Below are 18,514 nucleotides of genomic sequence, written 5' to 3' on the forward strand. Positions count from 1 at the left end.
AGAATTGTGAGCCTGTCTTTATAAGCATTAATGATGGAAACAGTTATCTGTTGTAATATAATATACCATGTAAGAAATATAGAAGTGAAAAGGAAGGAATGATGAAGGATGCCACAAGAAAGTAAAAAAATCTTTTGAAATAAAATTGTAATTAAAAAGATCATCTTGAAGCAGGATGGGACCATTTATTGCAGGAAGGTAGTGAAGTAGAAATCTGTGGCTGTGCATTATGTAGAGTGTGGGTGGGCTAAATTTACTTTGCTGACAAAATCTGCCATGAAGAGAGGTCTCAACTCCTGAGATTCAAGTCCTAGTTGCTCTTGCAATCAGACCTCTACATTACCAGAATTGAAAGATACTAAGTACAGAAAACTGCAGACTACATAAACAATTTGTCGTTTTGTGCTATCATAAGTAAGGTAAAATATGCGACTCATACAGTCATTTACATAACTCAGTACACAGCGCAGGTAGACGAGACTTTCATAATGAAGTGCCTCCTAATTAACAACTTATCTGACTCAGGCATGTTTGGTTAAGCATGTAAGGAGGGCTATCATGTTTAAGCATTGAACAAGATGGCATGTACAGAGCTAATATAAAGCAAATGATTTAACTAAAGATGCAGGTGTCACTATTCAGTTTACACTACAATATGATTACTTGCTATTACCTTTTAAAGTATATGGTAAGCATGTGTCATATGCAATGAGAAGTCAAGATGTAGTGTTATTACTGAGTGCTCATACAGCTGCTGACATAAGTATGCATTAAATCATTAAGTATAACGTTTCCCCCATCTGCCATTAAAAAAATAAGCCTGGGAAAAATCATTGTTTTCATGTACAACCACCAAGGCAAAACTATTTTTAATTTGCTGTTTTCATTATAAAAATGTTTATAATGTGGATTAGCACCATGTTAACCAAGTCCCTCTCACCATCTTCCAGCTTAAGAATTTGTGGGAGGGAAATGTTCAGAAATAATTTGTTACAACAACGGATGTTGTTTCATAATGATTGCTAAGATTATCAAAAGTGTGAGTCCTACAAGGCTTGATGGAGGAGTCACAAATCATAAATGTGGTCTAAATTATCAAAGCACTGAAAGCAGTTTTTAAATCATTCTAGGCACCGTTTTCCTGCACTTAGGCTTGAATGAGTCATTTCCCAGTCAAAAGGACACAAGTCATACATAAAACAAAATGTGAAAAGTCTTTTGACACAGTGCTACTGAGTCAGTGGCAGTTTGGGCCATTGTCACATCTTTTGGAGGAAAATGCAGTCATCTCATTCAAGCTATACAATATTTGAGTTAATGCCAGTATATGGTAAGCATGTGTCATATGCAATGAGAAGTCAAGATGTAGTGTTATTACTGAGTGCTCATACAGCTGCTGACATAAGTATGCATTAAATCATTAAGTCTGTGAGTCCCATCTTAAGAATGCATGGCTAGTTAATTGCTTGAGGTATAAATTATATATTTTTTCTGTTTGTTTCTGGGAGAACTCCTGCTTGGCCAAAATGACTCCAGCAAAGGAGATTGCTGTTTTATTGAATTGTTTTTCGAAGAAACCTTCGAAACAGAAACCTTTCTGCCCATGTCCTATTTAAATGAATGGAAAAGAGGTCTGCGGACATGTAAAATTTTATGTTTAGGGTTTCACTTACAATGTTTTGCCAAATCTTATGTATTTTGTGCTATTTTACTGTTAATTTTGTTAACAGGATTTTTAATGAGTAACAATCTGTTTTACTTTATTTTGTTTGACAGAATTGCTGCAAATGGTGTTTTGGGACAGATGTCTTTATAAGGTCTCTGCTTTTATTTCACAGCTGTGAGACCAAGAAGTCAGTTTCCTTAAGTAAGGGGGTGTAGTGTAGTGATTTTCACCCCGGAAAATTTTCCATTTAATTTTTTGTGGACTTTGACTTTAGTTATTCAACTTTTATTTTTTTCCATTAGTTATGTCAGCGTTAATGGTGCTTGTGTAGCAACATGAAACTTGCCTGCACTTCACAGTGGTTAAGGTAATGAAAATACATTTTCATTTTTTGGAAAATACTTGAATCTCGGAGAAGGCAAACTTTTTCAGAACCTTGAGTTACCATTTTAATCTTAGGCATAATGACAGACAAAGAAGCACAAAGCAGAGCAGCTGGACAAAGGTCATAACGCCCAACTTATGTAAATAAAAATAAATATTCCGACCACCATGACTTCTTCCTCACCAAACTTTTTAATGAATACAAAAAAATCAAAATACCTGTGCTTTCTCTCCAGTCAACTTTCAGATCTTCAGCCTAATTTCTGTTTACCTTACAGCCTTTTATGACCACTGCTTACAGCTGACTGTGGACATCAGTGGTTTATGCTGGAAGTTGAACGTTGCATTGGGGATGACTTTGCAATGACAGTTAAATGCATAATATTTTGTCATGCTCCTTTCCTTCTCATCGCCACCTTGTGACAGTTAGCCACCTGCTTATATTAAATATGCTTATTTACTTAAAACTTCAACAAATACTTTACAATTTAAACTGTAATTGTACATGAAATCCAACCAGACTTAAGCCTTAAGGACTGACCTTATTTGTGAGTTAACAGAGTTGGTGACATGTAGGAAACAAAATAAGAACTGTTCCTGTGGCTTACAGGGATAAAGTGCTAACTACAACCCTGCTAACTCAGGTTTGACTGGGGGCTATGGCGAATGACAAAACAGCAGAAGGGGGATTGGCAGCTATGTAGGCATTCCCTGTGGTGATTCCTGATGGAGTCTGGGGACATTGTGCTGGGGGACATAGTCCACAGAGGAAAGAATTGGTTGAATGGCTGAGCTAACACAGAGGTGGGGCAACATGCTGCATACCCCAAATGCAGCCCCCCGATGAAAACATGAGACTGCAACGGGAATGGGCAATAACAGGGTAGACCCAAAGTACAACCCCCCCCCCCCCCAGCTGATAGTGACCGCCTTTAGGGTTTCATGACTGGCCCCAAAGTCTAGGTAAGAAACACACAAGTTGGCAGATGCAGTATGCATATGGGATACCAGGTAGGAAGGTCATAGGATGAAACAACTGGTGTAAAATACTCAAAAAAATGAGGCAAAGTGCCGACAGATTGAGAGTGAGGCTGTGGATCAAATCTCCAGAGCTACCATCCATTAATCTATTGAAGATCAACTACACACATAATCAGTTCTACAAACTGAGCAGAGACCCAGAAAGGTCTTAAAAAGTGTCATATGGTCACAGTGCAGTATGGGCCACACATCTGTAGAATGCAGTTCTTCAAAGAAAGTCCTTGAATTATCTTTCTCCACATCTCTTGCATCTACCCCTCAAGCAAAAGTAAGCTGTGGTCTACAAGAGCAAAGACTCTGCTGGCATCTGACCAGTCCAGCTGATTTATGCCCTTTACTCAATATTCAAACACAACACAAAAAGTCAAGCCACTATTTGTAAGTGATTTGTCACATTTTCAATAGCAAATGTAAATATTCAACTTATTTATGGGAGCTATCTCCTTAAAATATACCATACCACATTTTAAGTGTTTGATGCAGTGTGCTATTTTGCAATTAAATTGGTAAGCACTGCCCCTTGAAAACTGTCTTAAGGCTGAAAACTCCTGGCATGTTATCATGCAAAGCTGTACCCACAATACTTCAATGCCTTACAACAGTGCATATATAAACTATTTTTCCATGCTATATCCTAGTAAGGCAATTTATCAGCTACTTCTCACAGATGGAAAATCCATCCTTGAAAATGAATACATTCAATACTTTATTAATGAAACCATAATGTAAATAATTAGCTGCTCCTCTAAAGTATGATGCTTTTGATTACCTAGAATGATTTGCTGATGTATGTAAATTATACCCAATACATAACATGACATAATTTAATGGGCCTGGTCATAGGGAAAAATAAGTTAACAATCTAACTAAAACATCAGAAACATGTCAAAATCTTTGTTTTGTTTTCAACCCACTTGCAGCTTTAACAGGAGCATGTCCATGAAATAAATTAACTGCAAAACACAGATGTATGAGAAGTGTAACAATACACTAAGTTAAGAAATGATCTGAACAACCTAGTTCACAGAAGGTTACTAAACACATGGCCTATGATCTACATTAAAAGAATGGGGTCTCAGAAAGTAACAATCCACTGTCCGTTGTACTACAAATAGAAATATTTCCTTGTTTAAGAATGGAACCAACATCCCTTCAGAGGCAATAATATAAACATGTAATCTCTTCCACTGAACATTGTACAGACTGCAATGTGAAAGGTCTGCTATGGCATCACTAAGTATCCATGGAAGGTCACAAACAGAGAAGGCAAAAAAAAATAATAATAATGAAATAAAATAACGCCACAACTCAGTGTCAGAGCACAGTTATATGACTGATGGACAGCATAAAGGTATGGAGGGAATGCAGTGCAGAAAGGGGAAGCTTCTCAAAGGAAACACTTAGCCCAGCATAAAAAAATACTTGTAGAGGTGGACAGTGGGGAGTCTGATGACTGGGAATCTTTCATATGTTGAGCTGAATTAAACTTGCATTAAAACCCCTACGGGTTTGAAGAGGATAGGCTGGACCATCCTAAATCTTGTTTTGGAACAGTAGCCCAGGCAGTGGAACACCTGTAAATAGGAGGGCAGAAGTGAATAACTGACACCAGCTCATCCATCCTATATGGAGGAAGAGAGGGCTTCCGTTCAGCCAGCTACCACAATGCAACCAAAGACCTACATGAGACCAACAAGGCTAGGACAGAGATGTGGGCTTGGCAATCTCAAGTTTGCAAAAGTAGCTCTCATTTGAGTACAGGTGGAAGCACACATATGACTGGGAAAGGTGTAGGATACTCATGTTAGCAACCAGAAAAATGGCTGTTGTATTAAATAAAAAAGCCTTCATTTCCAAGACGTCAACAAGGGCACCCATCCAGCTGCCTTAGTGTCAACTCGTCCATATGTCTCTTGCCCTCACACTGCAGTGTCCCTTGTGGAGGGGGGAATATACGGGCTCAAGACTAACAGGGTAGTTTGATGGTCAGCAGGCATAGAGGCAAAAAGCACTTAGGACAAATCAAATTAATACACTTCAGGAAAGCACTTTACTTCCATGTGACTCAGAGGGCTGTGACATTATATCTCATCTGTTGTACCACTTGCAGCTTTAGTCTACATATGACATCAAGGCATCAGGGATTGGATTGTAATATCACACCAAACAAAAATCTATAAGGAAAGTACAAACAATTGACAGACCTCAGCCACGGTAGGTTTTGTTAGGAGAACATATAATACATATGGATGTTTATGCTTTTACACTGCTGCATGCAATATCTTATTACATCAGAAGAAAACCACTAAACTTCTGACAAAATAGGGTAACCTTCAAGCCAGTAATATGGTGGCACAAAGTGGTCAAAGTACACTGCCACAAGAATGAGAATGCAGCATCTTTCGGGAACTTCCAAAAGACTTTATCCCTGAATGTCGAGAATGTGTTCAAATCAGAGTATATTCCAGTGGGCTTCTGTCTTACAGGAAAAAAAAAAGTAAAGGTCTGTAAAACAACATGACAGGCAAAGGACCTGAAGAAAATCAGTGGAATCACCATCTTCAAAAATGTGAGGACCTTTCAAGCAGTAACATACAATGAGAGCTATGGGGATGTAATAATTTATTCTGCTAATACTCTAGCACCATAGCTAATCATGACCTCATGGCAAGTCAAACTTCAAACAATACATGCATAAGCAAAATAAATTCATCAAAAATTATTTTTAATAACTGATATAAGAAGGTGTCATCCTCTAGCAACTCTTACCTATGGCAGGAAAGTTTCTTCTGTATGTGAACCAGAGGCGAGAGGTAACATCAGACAAAATATCTTCTTTCTCTGAAGTAAACAAAAAGAAATGAAAAGAATGCATGCCATGTTAACTTTGTTAAAACTTGATCATGATTTGATTAAAAAGTAAAGGCAACTGTCTAGCAAAAATGTTACAAGACCTTATTATAAGCAACAATGTAAGCAAAAACTGATTAACTGGGTAACATTTACGAGCTTGGACCTTTGTTAGCAAGATAAATGAGCATACCTTTAAGAACCATTTTCAAGTAAACTTAACATCAATATGAAATAACTGCCTTGTGAGATGGACAACTTTAAGATAATGCACAACTGTTTCAAGTGTCATCTGACTGAAATGTCACTGGGGAGAGACCCTTTTACATCAAGGAGCAGCAACTTTGATGGTGTTACACAAAGAAAGTGGGAGGGTAAAGCCTTCTGCATGAAGAATATGGTTTGTTCCAAGAAAATGTGTTAAGATTACTGTGGCGCTGTTTTGCGAAATGTTTTTACCACAAATGGAGTTTCCTCAGTGCAAATGAATGTCCGAGGCCTCACGCGTCAATGTTACCCACTTGTGAGCTGCTCCTCAGTGAGCAGTATTAGTACTGTACATATTCACTGCCATACATATGATGCACTTCACTTGTACAGACTTGTTCTATAAAAAATATCTGTAAGTCTTACTCTGAAAAACTTAAATGGTGGCAAATTCATTAAAAACTCAGAAATATGATGCATTGTAATCAAAAATAACCTTATTCTCTCATTTTGGTACATACTTAAAAAAAGAAAGAAAGAACAGTTAACAGCAGTCAAAAAAAGCAGCAATATTCTTTTTTGCACAAAATTTCAATAAAATCAGATGGCTCTTCTGGAAAAAAGCAGTTCATTTACTGACTGTATAAAAATGAGCATTAAATAGAGGTATTCGTTCTACAATCATTAAAAAAATTTTGGAAATTCACCCCGGGGATCACGTCAGTCGCCCTGCTAGACAGGGGTCCAGGGAAGTAAATACTGTGGGAAGAAAAAGCCAGGGAATTGTTACGACTAGGCTTGTATAGACCTTAGGGTCGATAGCCTAATACCAACCTATGAACCTATGACACCACCCCCATGGTAGAGGTGGCCCTCACAACCAGCGGTTCATAGAGTCTTTCTTTGACAGACCTTACCAGCACTCCTGAAAGGAGGCCTGACTGTCCACCTCTGGAAGTAATCGGGGGTTGATTATCCCTGCACCAGAGAGCCTGGCTAGACAACAAAAGATACTTGGGTGCAGAGGATTATTTCCGATGGTTATAAAATACCCTTTTTCCCTTCCACCTCCAATCTCAAGAAATATCCCCGATGTTCCACCCTGTCAGAAAGAACAAGCAACAATTCAAATAAAAAAGCTGCTAGAAAAAAAAAAAAAAAAAAAACTTACTCAAGGTTCTCTTTATTGCCAAAGAAAACAGGGGACTGGAGACTGATTTTGGATCTTAGCAACTTAAACAAGTCAGTTCAACACATCAAGTTTCAGATGGTCATGGTTCAGTCCATTCTCCCTTTTCTGGGCAAGGAAGACTCTGCTCGATAGACCTTCAATATGAATGGTATCATATAAAGATGAACAGATGATCCAGAAGGTACTTATGCTTCTGGCTGGGAAGCAGTTATTACCAGTTCAGAGTTCCACCCTTTGGCCTCACCACACTCCCCAGGGTGTTCGCCAAATGCATGGCAGTAGTAGCAGCTCACTTGAGACTGCAAGGATTCCAGGAGTTTTCATGTCTAGATGACTGGCGCATTCCCACCCTGACCAGGCATCAATTAATAAGGGCAGGAGATCAGGTTCTCCAGATGTGTTCTCATCTGAGGATAACCATAAACTACGACAAGTCTCAGCTGGAACCAACTCAGGATTTGGAATTCATAGGAGCACTGTTCAATACAGTCAGTGATAGCTTCTCTGCCACCCTCAAGGGTGCAAACTATAAGAGCACAGGTCAGAAAAATAATCTGCAGTACCAAGATTTCAGCCCACTTGGTCCTTCAAGCTCTGGGCTGAATGTCAGTGGCAATAACACTAGTACCTTTAGGTAGATTTTACATGAGGATTCTACAGTGGATGCTAGCTACATTATGGTCAATACTTTATCAACCCATGTTAACTCTGATTCAAATCACTCACATAAGAAAGAAAGATCTCAGGTGGTGGATTCAGTCAGACCAGGTTCTACAAGGCTGTCCATTCATTCCCCCTCAGCCCAAAGCCACAGTGACCACAGACACTTCCCAGTTGGGGTGGGGGGACATTTTCTGGGGAAAACAGTCCAAGGTACTTGGTCCTTCAAAGAGGACAATTTGCATATCAATGTCCTAGAGAGGACAGTAGTGTTTCTAGCATTGCAAGCCCTTCAGGGATGATTGCAATTCAAACAAACAATATGTCAGTAGTTTGGTATATCAACAAGCAGAGAGGAACCCTTTGAACCAGCAACTAAATGTGACCTGAAATATCTTACTTAAAAGTAGTCATTACATCTGCTAGATGAATTTCAGAAATTCAAGCACTATCTTCAAAACCTCCATACTTGTTTTTTCACAAGGATAGAGTTACATTACGAACCAATGCATCCTTTCTTCCCAAAGTGGTGTCAGAATCCAGTATCAATCAATCCATTCATTTGCCAGTTTTCTTCCCCAAATTTACTAACAAAGGTGAATAAGTCACATTTGCTGGATGTTCACATACAATAACAATTTTACTTGCAGAGAACAAAAGTACAAGAAAAACAGATTGGTTATATGTTTCCTTTGCAGACTTGAATTTGGGAAAACTAGTTGCTAAAGTAACCTTAGCCAGATGGCTAACTGATTACATATCATTCATTTATAAAAAAATAGGTGTTGCATTACCACAACCAGTACAAGTTCATTCAACTAGTTCCACGGCAAAATTTTCAGTTTTTCTTTCCAGGACATGCATGGATAACATATGTGTAGCAGCTACTTGGGCTACTCCCCATGCCATTGTTACTCATTACAAATTGGATCTGGTCTTCAGAGGTGGACCGTCTTTTGGTTCAGCTGTGCTCAGGAACATCCTTCCTTGAGTCCACTCAAGATTTTAGGTAGCTGGGGAGTCTGTCTCATCAGTTGAGGATAGAATGAAAATTGACAACATCAGATAAAGAAGTTATGTACTTACCATAACATTCCATCTCTGTTGTCCACTTCCATTTTCAGTCTTCCTCAACTCCCCACCCACCAACCCCATCCTTTGAAAACTTCTGGAAGAATGAGTCTTTAGGGGATATCACTGTGCTTTGCATTGAGTTCCAGCTATATTCTTTTTATGTTTTGACTGCATACAATTTTTCAGATCCTTTATCTATGCATAGTAAATATCTCCTTTCTGGCAAAAATCAGTAAACGAGAGCTGAGGTAACTTAGGGTTGGCGCATTATGGGTAAGGAGGAAGCTCAAGAGTTTTTGGTTGCCACGAGCTTTAGCAATGGCCAAGTCAAAACGTTATGGCAAGTACATAATTCTTTTTCACAGCTACCTTGAAGGAAACAAAATACCCATGACATTTGTCAGCCTAATATTTGGGTTCATTGCTGATAAATGAAGAGACTTAACTAAACAGCAGTAAAAATTTGGAAACTAGTACTTGAGGGATTACACTTGCAGACTGATTGTTCAAAGTTAAAGTAATTGCACACAAGTACAACGGAATCTATCCACTTGGAAAGGAATTGCCTTAAGACTGTTCAGCATGCAGTTTTTCAACACATACATTTATCCCAGGTTGCAATTATTCCTAAAAAGTGGAGATTTATTTTTCTTCTGGTTGTAGTTTCAAATTCCAATAACTCGGGGATTTTTGCAAGGCTTCAGTTTGTTCACTAATTAGCTTCTTGAAACTTCCAGGCTAGCTAACGTCACGTTTAGAGCCTGAAGATCAGCAGCATATATGTTCTGATGCTGTTACAGATGTTTAACAGAATCTTGAACCTTAGATATGTTAGACACTGAATGCTCAAATTTATCCAGCTTTTCAGAGATGACCTATATTTTGTTGGACAAAACTGTAAAACAGTAAAATTTCAGTAAGCAAAACAGAACACATAATTCAGTAACTAGAGCAAGGATGCTAGACTTAGTAATAATGATAGATCCCAATCTAATGACTGTGTTTATGTCACCTCTTAATACCGCATTCATATCCACAATTTCACTTCCTTTCATACTGGTTATATTTGCATTAGCAGGCTGAATAAATAGTGCAGCAAATTAACTTATCACTCCATCTGCCAAACATACAGGGATCTCATGAAATAATTACAACTGTTATAATTAAAACAGCTACTGTAATAGCAACAACTTTGGCAACATTCTTATTGTTTGTCTCACTTGTGCTTCCTACACCTTATAATCTCCACTTGTTTTATTTGCACTGGTTGAGCATTTAAAGGTATAGCAGCCTTTCCATTAATAACATTTAAAGATACTGCACTTGCAGCACTTGACATACTCCAGCCATGCATGTTAGAATTGCTATGTCTCTTGGAGGTTCATTGTGTAATAGATCAATGTATGTTCTTCAATACAGATAAACCTTCCTGTGCCCTGAATCAGGGCAGTTATATCAATCATCTTGATTAACCTCCACGATTTTTGTTTTCATATTTTTCATATATAACTTACCTCAATTCATTTAGTAATATGTCTTCCTGAATTATCCTAAAGATGTTCTTAAGCCCTTGATTCATCATAAAACAAAATATCTATCCATATGTGTATATATATATATATATATATATATATATATATATATATATATCTAACTATATATATAAATATATATATATATATATATATATACATATATACACACACACACACACACACACACACACACACACACACACACACACACACACACACACACGATCTGTTTGGTTAAAATCCCTATTGCTCTACCACCATTGAAAAGAAGATGACTTCCAGTCTCCCTAACTGTATCTGCAAGCTGTCCTACAATAAAAGGTAGGATTTTCGATTTTCTCAGTAGGTTGAACATGGAGACGCACCATGTTGAGAAGGGAGGTACAGCAGACAAGGTGAGACTTGAGGATGGAAACTATATTCTGGATTAAGAAGAGCATTCTAAGGAAAGGGCTTCATAGTGGGCATGGAAGCAGAATAGTCAGTTTAACCCAAATACCTTGGCATACATTGGAAACACTGTTTCTCCCTTTTGCTTACTAAACTTGCTGTAAAGATTTAGGCTGCCCCTTGGCTTCTCTTACACCCGTATGTAGTGCTGGGCATGCTCTTCTCATACAGCTGTGCTCTGTTGAGCAGAAAGGGGTATGCATTTTGCCCACTTCCTTAGCGATGTTGCAGTCCTAACCTGTTAATCGGGTTGCCATGTTCTCAGGCAAATTAATGAGTGCCTCCACCCTTATCACAAGATCTCATAGGTTCATAGGTAGGTACTAGGCTATCGGCCCTAGGGCCTATACAAGCCTAGCCATAATGAATCCTTAGCTATTGCTTCCCACAAATACTTACTTTCCTGGACCTCTGTCTAGCAGGGCTACTGATGTGATCCCCGAGGTGAATTTCCTATCTCCCATCCAATCGTCAAGGTTCCTCTTGAAGAGGGCCATTGAGGCACTTTGCCTGACATGTATGGTCAGCCTATTTCAGAGTATGGGAAGTCTCTGGATCAGGAACCTATCCCTCCAGCATGTTCTAGTCATCGTGATGACAAGGTTAAGATCCCTGGAGCGTGTGGCTCAGAGGGATTGGGATTTCTTTAAGTATAGCATGTCCAACAACTCTGGGTTTGACATGACCTTATATGTTAGGCAGAGATCGCCCCTGAGTAGGTGATATGCGACAAGAGTATAGCTGGAGTTTTTTTAGACAGTCAGCATAAGGCATCTGCTTTAGGCCTGTGATTCTTTTTGTGAGGTACTTCTGCGGCCTTTCTAGTTGTTGCAGATGCCTTGTGAGGTACATACCAAATGGGGCACTGTATTCTATAATGGGTCTAATAAGGGATGAGTACAGCGGGACAATGACGTCCTTTTTTCTGAATGAAAAGCCCTCAATGATTAGGTGTGCCACATAGAAGGACTTCCTAACTGTTGTGGCTATGTGGTTATCAAAGGTGAGCCCACTCTCCACCTGTGTCCCTAGGTCTCTTATCACACTTTCAGTGTTTAATATACTGTCACCTATGTGGTAGTTCACAGGTACATGATTTTTCCCAAAGGGGACAACTATACATTTTTTGGCATTTAGCTTGAGCCCATGGCTCTGGCACCAGGTATCGGTTTCGGTAAGGCCCTTTTTTATTTATTTTTATTTTTATTTTATATTTGTTGACCGGAATAGTCCGAATGGATGCATGTCCATTTTCAGCGGAGGCCCGGGGAGAAAAGCTCCAAGGGTAAGCAGATACAGCATTACATATTACAAACAGACTATTTACAGAGACTACATAAGTAAGCAAGTTAAACAAGTTCCACAGGTTACAGTTAATCCTGAGCACAAGTCAGGATTAAATTAAATTACACAGTAAACTGGTTAACAGATTTTTACACATTCTAGAGAGAGTTAGCCAGGCTTGATACATTGACATAGCTAGTTAAGTGACAAATGTTGTTTGAGTCTAGTTTTAAATTGACCTAAGGTGGAAAGTAAGGTAATATCAGCTGGAAGAGAGTTCCAGGATCTACTTACAGAGTTTGGAAAGAGAGAATCACCAGCTGTGTTATTAATTTTGCTAGTCTGAATTAGTAGTTTGTTAGAGGATCGAAGCGGTCTAGGATTGTTATAGGGGGTGATAATATTTTTAAGTGCAGGAGTATTGTCCGGATTATAGAGGATTTTATAGGCCATAATCAGTTGGTTATACTGGATTAGGCTGGGTAGTTCAAGCCATCCAAGCTGATTTAGACTGATGCAATGATGTGTCCTAAAAGGCAGCCCAGTGGCAAACCTGGCAATGTGGTTGTAGCAAATTGAGAGTTTGTTAAGGACAGTCTTGTTTAAATTCGAGAGCAGAGGGGATGCATACAGAAGGGTTGAAAGAAGGTGAGAGCGAGCTATGGCAATTTTAGCTGGAGGGGTTAGGAAGGCTTTTATTCTGTAAAGTGACCCTAGTTTTTTATTGATGGTTTTGATAGTTTGGTTAACATGTAGGTCAAATTTTAAATTATTGTCTATGATGACACCTAATAGTTTTGTAGATGGGTCAGGGGAGATTATTGTGCCATCATTTGATTTTATGGTAAAGGTGAAAGCAGTAGACCTACATGTTGGTGAAAATAACAGCATTTTAGGTTTTTTGGGATTTAGGATCAGACGATGTTCAGAAAGCCAGTTTTCTATTGTATTAAAGGTGGTCTGGGTAGCTGACCATAACTCTACTAGAGATGTGGCTGAGCAAATCAGAGTAGAGTCATCAGCAAATTGAATACAGCTGACTTTTGGGATGACAGTATAAAGGTCGTTAATGAAGATGGAGAACAGCAAGGGCCCTAGTATAGAGCCTTGTGGTACTCCAAGGGTGTTAGGTAGAAGGTTAGAGAGTTTGTTCTGCCAGAGGACAGCCTGCTGTCGACCATTCAGGTAGGACTGAAACCATTGGAGGGCTCCAGTATCTAGACAGAATGTTTGCAGGGTGTGGATTAAAAGTTGGTGATCAACCATATTGAATGCCTTGGAAAGATCCAAAAAGAGGGCTGAGGATATATAATTATTGTTGCGATTATGGTTTATGGTGTTAGTAAAGGCTAGGAGAGCTGAAGTAGTGCTGTGATGAGGACGGAAGCCATGCTGAGTGTCTGCCATAAGGCGATTTTTGGATTAGGTGGTGCATGAGTTGTCTATGAATACATTTTTCCATAATCTTTGCAAGTGGAGAGAGTATAGCTATTGGCCTATAATTGGAGAATTCAGTAGAGCTGCCTCCTTTGTGAAGTGGGATTACATAGGATATTTTCCAGATGGTGGGAATTTTAGCTTCTACTATGGTTCAATTGATTAGTATTGAGACGGGGTAAGCAATAGCATCAGCTGATTTTTGTAGGTACTCGGCAGGGAGTTGATCAGCAGAAAGTGTAGTGGGTTTTAATTTTTTGATCAAGGTACGGATAAGTGAAGTGGTGACTGGTTGGAATCTGAACGCGAGTAGGCTTCTAGTGGTGCTACTTTCAGGACCAGGGGAGCTAGGAGGTAGTTGGCTAGCTAGGGCATGAATTGTCTCAGTAAAGAATTAGTTAAAACTATCAGAAACATCTTCAGGGGTTTTATCAATAGTAGCAGCAGGGATTGGGGTTGAAGTTTGTCCAGGATGTAGTAGATTATTTAAACCTGCCCAAAACTTCTGAGGGTTATTTTGATTTACTGTCTGTAAATTACAGTAGTATTGTTTTTGTCTTGTAAAATTGATTTTTTGGTTTCGTTCCTGGATTGCCTGTATTTAATGTGATCTTGAGGGTCTTTAGAAGAACGCCATAAAGCCCATGCTTTGTTTCTAAGGGTAATTTTGAGTTTAGACTCTATAGAAAGCCATGGTGCAGTTTATCCACATCATTTGGGGATTCAATAAATGGCTCCCAGCTTGCAGTCATTTGCGAACTTTGTAAGCCAGAGTCCCTTAGTGTTGGCCTGTACTTCAAAGAAGTAGATTCCAAACAAGAGTCGTGCCAGGACAAAACCCTGCGGTACACCACTTGAAAGTTGTCTGGAGATGGATTTGGAATTGGCTACTTTTACAGTGTGTGTTCTGTCAGTAAGCCAGTTTGCAACCCATCGAGTGACATAGGGATTAATGCCCAATTTAGTAAGTTTATCTATGATTTCAGAGTGGGGTATAGTGTCGAAAGCCTTGGTGAGGTCCAAGTAGGCTGTGTGAACCACCTTACCCTCATCCACGACTCTGGAGACTGATTCGAAGAAGTTGATCAGGTTCAGGAGGTAAGAGCGACCATTCACAAACCCAAACTGGGTGGAGTCCAGTGTTTGAAGGTTGCCAATGTCTTTATTTATAAGTTCCATGATAATACGTTCCATGGCCTTGCAGATTAGGCTTGTCAGACTGATGGGAGGGTAATTCCTGGGATTCAAAGTGGATCCCCCTTGTGGAGTGGGATGATTGTAGCTGTGCCCCACTCTGTGGACATGAAGCCTGAGGTGAGGCTATGATGAAACATGACAAATAGGTGAGGTGCCAGTTCATTTTGTAGTTCGTGCAGTACACAGCCCGGGATGTTGTCTGGTTCCATGGATGCTGTATTCTTGGCTTTGGAGAGTGTGTTTTTTTTTTTTTTACCTGAGTGGCTATGATTACCAGAATTTGGCATTCTTTCGGTATTGAGATGGGCCCTTTAGGGGGTGAGAGGGGGTTGAAGTTGGCACTGAATCTATCTGCCAGGATATTGGCAATATCCTTGGGATCAGTATATCTAGTGCCATTCTTATGTAACTCAGAGCAGATCTCAGTATTGCCATTTAGATTCTTGAGATAGCTATAGAATGCCTTGTGGTTCTCTTTGGAATCTCTGGCAATTTTGTTTTCATAACTAGGTTTGGAAGATTTTATGAGGGATCTCAGCTTTCTACTGAGGCTGGTGAGGGAGTTTTTTGAATCCTAGGTTCTTCCTCTTTTCTGCAACAGTTTCTTCCTTCTGTTGTACAGCTTGTTTATGGCAGGGGACCATCAGATTGGCTTCCTTTTTTTAGAGGACAGTGTCTTGGTTCTATTTGAGATGGCTCAGTCCATGCATGAGTGAATGTGCTCGTACAGCACTTTAGTGTAGGATTCAGCAGTTGAACTTCCAGTTCCCATTTGCACGGGTGTCATGCAGTTTATTACTTCTGACTTGAGAAGCATGAACTTGGCTTTGGAGAAGTTTTTCATGGAGGTTTCCTTAAAGGGGGGTGGGGTGGGATGTGGATTTTCTTTGTGTACAAATGAAACAAGTATGGATAGGGAAAGCATGCAGAGTTGAAATACTTTCAAAAAAAAATTGGTTTCTCCTTGCTCTGTTTGACCTCTTGCTTCTGGATTAATATAAACTACCCATCTAAAAATGAAATAACTGCTGAGCAAGGTATATTGTTGTATATTTACCTGAACATGTTAGAATACAAGACTAATACAAGGGTTTAAACAGCCATGGTACATGTTAAGTATATAAAATATAATATAAAACGTTAGATTCTATCTAACAATTACCATCAGAGAGAAATTCAAGGTTGGCAGAATATCATAAAAACCTTAAATGAGTAGTTGTGGTACAGTGTGAGAGCTGAGAGGGGAAGGAGAAGACAAGAGGGAGTAGTTTAGGTGGGAGTGGTACAAGGACAGGTCCAGGAATTAGTAATCAAGTCTTTTAGAAGTTTTTTGAAGTTAAGGAAGTTATACAAGTTCAGTTCAAAATAACCAAACCACTTCAAACCAATTCATACTACGACTGCCAAATAATATGAAAGCCTTATCATCTATTTTTGGTCCTGGGGTACTGAAGGAAGAAGCCCTGACTACAGTCGAAATGAGCAGTGTTTAATTAGCAGCATGGGCATATGAGGGACCGGTAATGCAATATGAGCTTAAGAAGCATTGTTGGGGAAAAGGCAGCACCCTGCCTGCTGATAACCCAATGCAACTGATTGAATATGACATTTCTGGACAAAATTTCCATCCAGTGTCACTTTAATTCTTCCCTCTCCATTCTTACAGATTTCTTGCACTTCCATACAACTCTTGCTTCTATTTTATTTATGTTTTTAAGTACTACTGAAGCTTACACTACACTTTCTGTTATCGGTACATTAAAAAAAATGTAAGCAGTTTAAATCTTAGCCCTTTCTCTACTTGCAGCTGTGAAGGTGATAAACCTACAGCTTACAAAGGCATACTTCTGTACACTAACAACGTTATGATGAGTATCCATTTGAACTGATTATGTCGCCTCACAGTAAGACGCTGTCTGGTTCGATTCTCAGCTAGAGCATCTTCTGCGTGGAGACATGCATGAATGGGCGTACCTTCGTTGAAGGTTGTGCATCAGGGCTGGTAACCCAGCACGTAAAAATCAACTACCAATCATTAGCGGACCGGTGTTCCGCTGTGACGACCCCTAACCGGGAAAAGCCGAAAGACACAACATTCACATTTCAAGAGCATATTTCTGACTGTATTCTGAGCGAAACTTCATCCAGCATTTCCTTTTCAGTTTGTGAATATCTAGTCTGAGCATCTGTCAGACCTCTTGATGCATAAGCAATATGCCTGCTCCTTGCCCTTTCTTGTTTGCACCCACTTGAAACATGGCTAGCAAGGCTGCACCAAAACATTTAACTGTAGGTACAGAACATAGCAGTCTCTTAAGCAGATCAAAACTTTGCTCCTGTGCCTACTTCACACTGCTTCCTGCTCAAGTATTTTTCTTAGAGAAAAGGTTATATCTCTGGTAAACAAGGTATGAACTCTGACAGGTATTATACCATCCCCGTGAATTGCATTAATGAAGGTTTGTGCACTGGAGTTGGCATGTTTACACCAGTACTTACAATAACTGCATATGGCTATAGCCCATTAGCATTAAGATACCAAACCAAGTATCCCACACATGATGCATCATTTTGATATTTTGCTTCATTCAGTACCAAATTTTGTGACCTTATTTTGCCAGTAGTTTAATCAGTTTACTGTCATCTTGTTTCTTTGTACTGTCCCAGACCAAAATTCCACTGATTATGTTTACAACTCCTTCCAAATCACATCAGCTAAAACTATTTGCAAGACATCTGGTGATAAAGAAATGCTAAACATTAATCTTAGAAATGTGTACTTGCCCAAAAGTGTATTAAAGGTGCATAACTGCATAGTATCAAACACTTCTAAGTGTCTCTAAATTATTCATTTGTTAGGGTCTTGCGGGGTCTATACAAATTCTAATTTTGTCTTTGTTTCACAATTACTGTGCTGTTAACCAATTCTGTAGGCTCACTTAATCGCACCTAGCTCTTCCCTAAGTTAGAGCTACTCCACCTTTTCTCTTACAGCTAAAAGTACTCTTCACAGTGGATAAGTAGTCTGCACAGTGGATTTATCACCAACAGAGCATCTAGCGATACTTTAACATTGGATTTTACCTTCAAACAAAGCAAATTAATATGTTATGGTGGTATAAAGGAACAGGAGGGGATGGGGGTAACTGTTTTTTGCCAAATCACTCGTCGGGGGGGGGGGGTATAAGTGTGGCTTCTGTTTAAATTGAGACGTTTCATAATAAGGACCAAGAAGTACTCCTGGGCTGTCAGTAGTCTACAATTTGTGGCTGCACAGAGAGCTTGTCTGGGTGTGTCACTCTGCATGGAGAAACATCTGACATCACATATGCATTCACCCCTAATTAGGGGATTTCACTAATTCTGGACTTTCAAAATTTACCCCCTCATGCCCCTTAACAAGATGCATACCTCCTGAAATGCACCCCAAGGAATGTAGAAGCTGTGCTCTCACTATAGGAAAGGTCAGCAAGGTCATACTTTCTCTGGACAGGGAGAGGGCAGCTGTTGCAAGGCTTACGGCATGATTTCACCACT

The 18,514-nt window shown here is 39.4% G+C and overlaps 1 protein-coding gene across 1 annotated transcript in view; it reads right to left on the reverse strand.

Moving 5' to 3' along the window:
• ATG4B (autophagy related 4B cysteine peptidase) overlaps positions 1–18,514 on the reverse strand; it is a 1,090,283-nt gene that overhangs the window by 806,519 nt on the left and 265,250 nt on the right. Inside the window, exon 3 of the mRNA XM_044069567.1 lies at positions 5,861–5,932. Within this exon, the coding sequence (XP_043925502.1) occupies positions 5,861–5,932 (72 nt within the window). The remainder of the gene's footprint in view (positions 1–5,860; positions 5,933–18,514) is intronic.

Source organism: Protopterus annectens, chromosome 4.part0, assembly GCF_019279795.1.
Source record: "Protopterus annectens isolate FY-2018-M chromosome 4.part0, PAN1.0, whole genome shotgun sequence".
Lineage (NCBI taxonomy): Eukaryota > Metazoa > Chordata > Ceratodontiformes > Protopteridae > Protopterus > Protopterus annectens.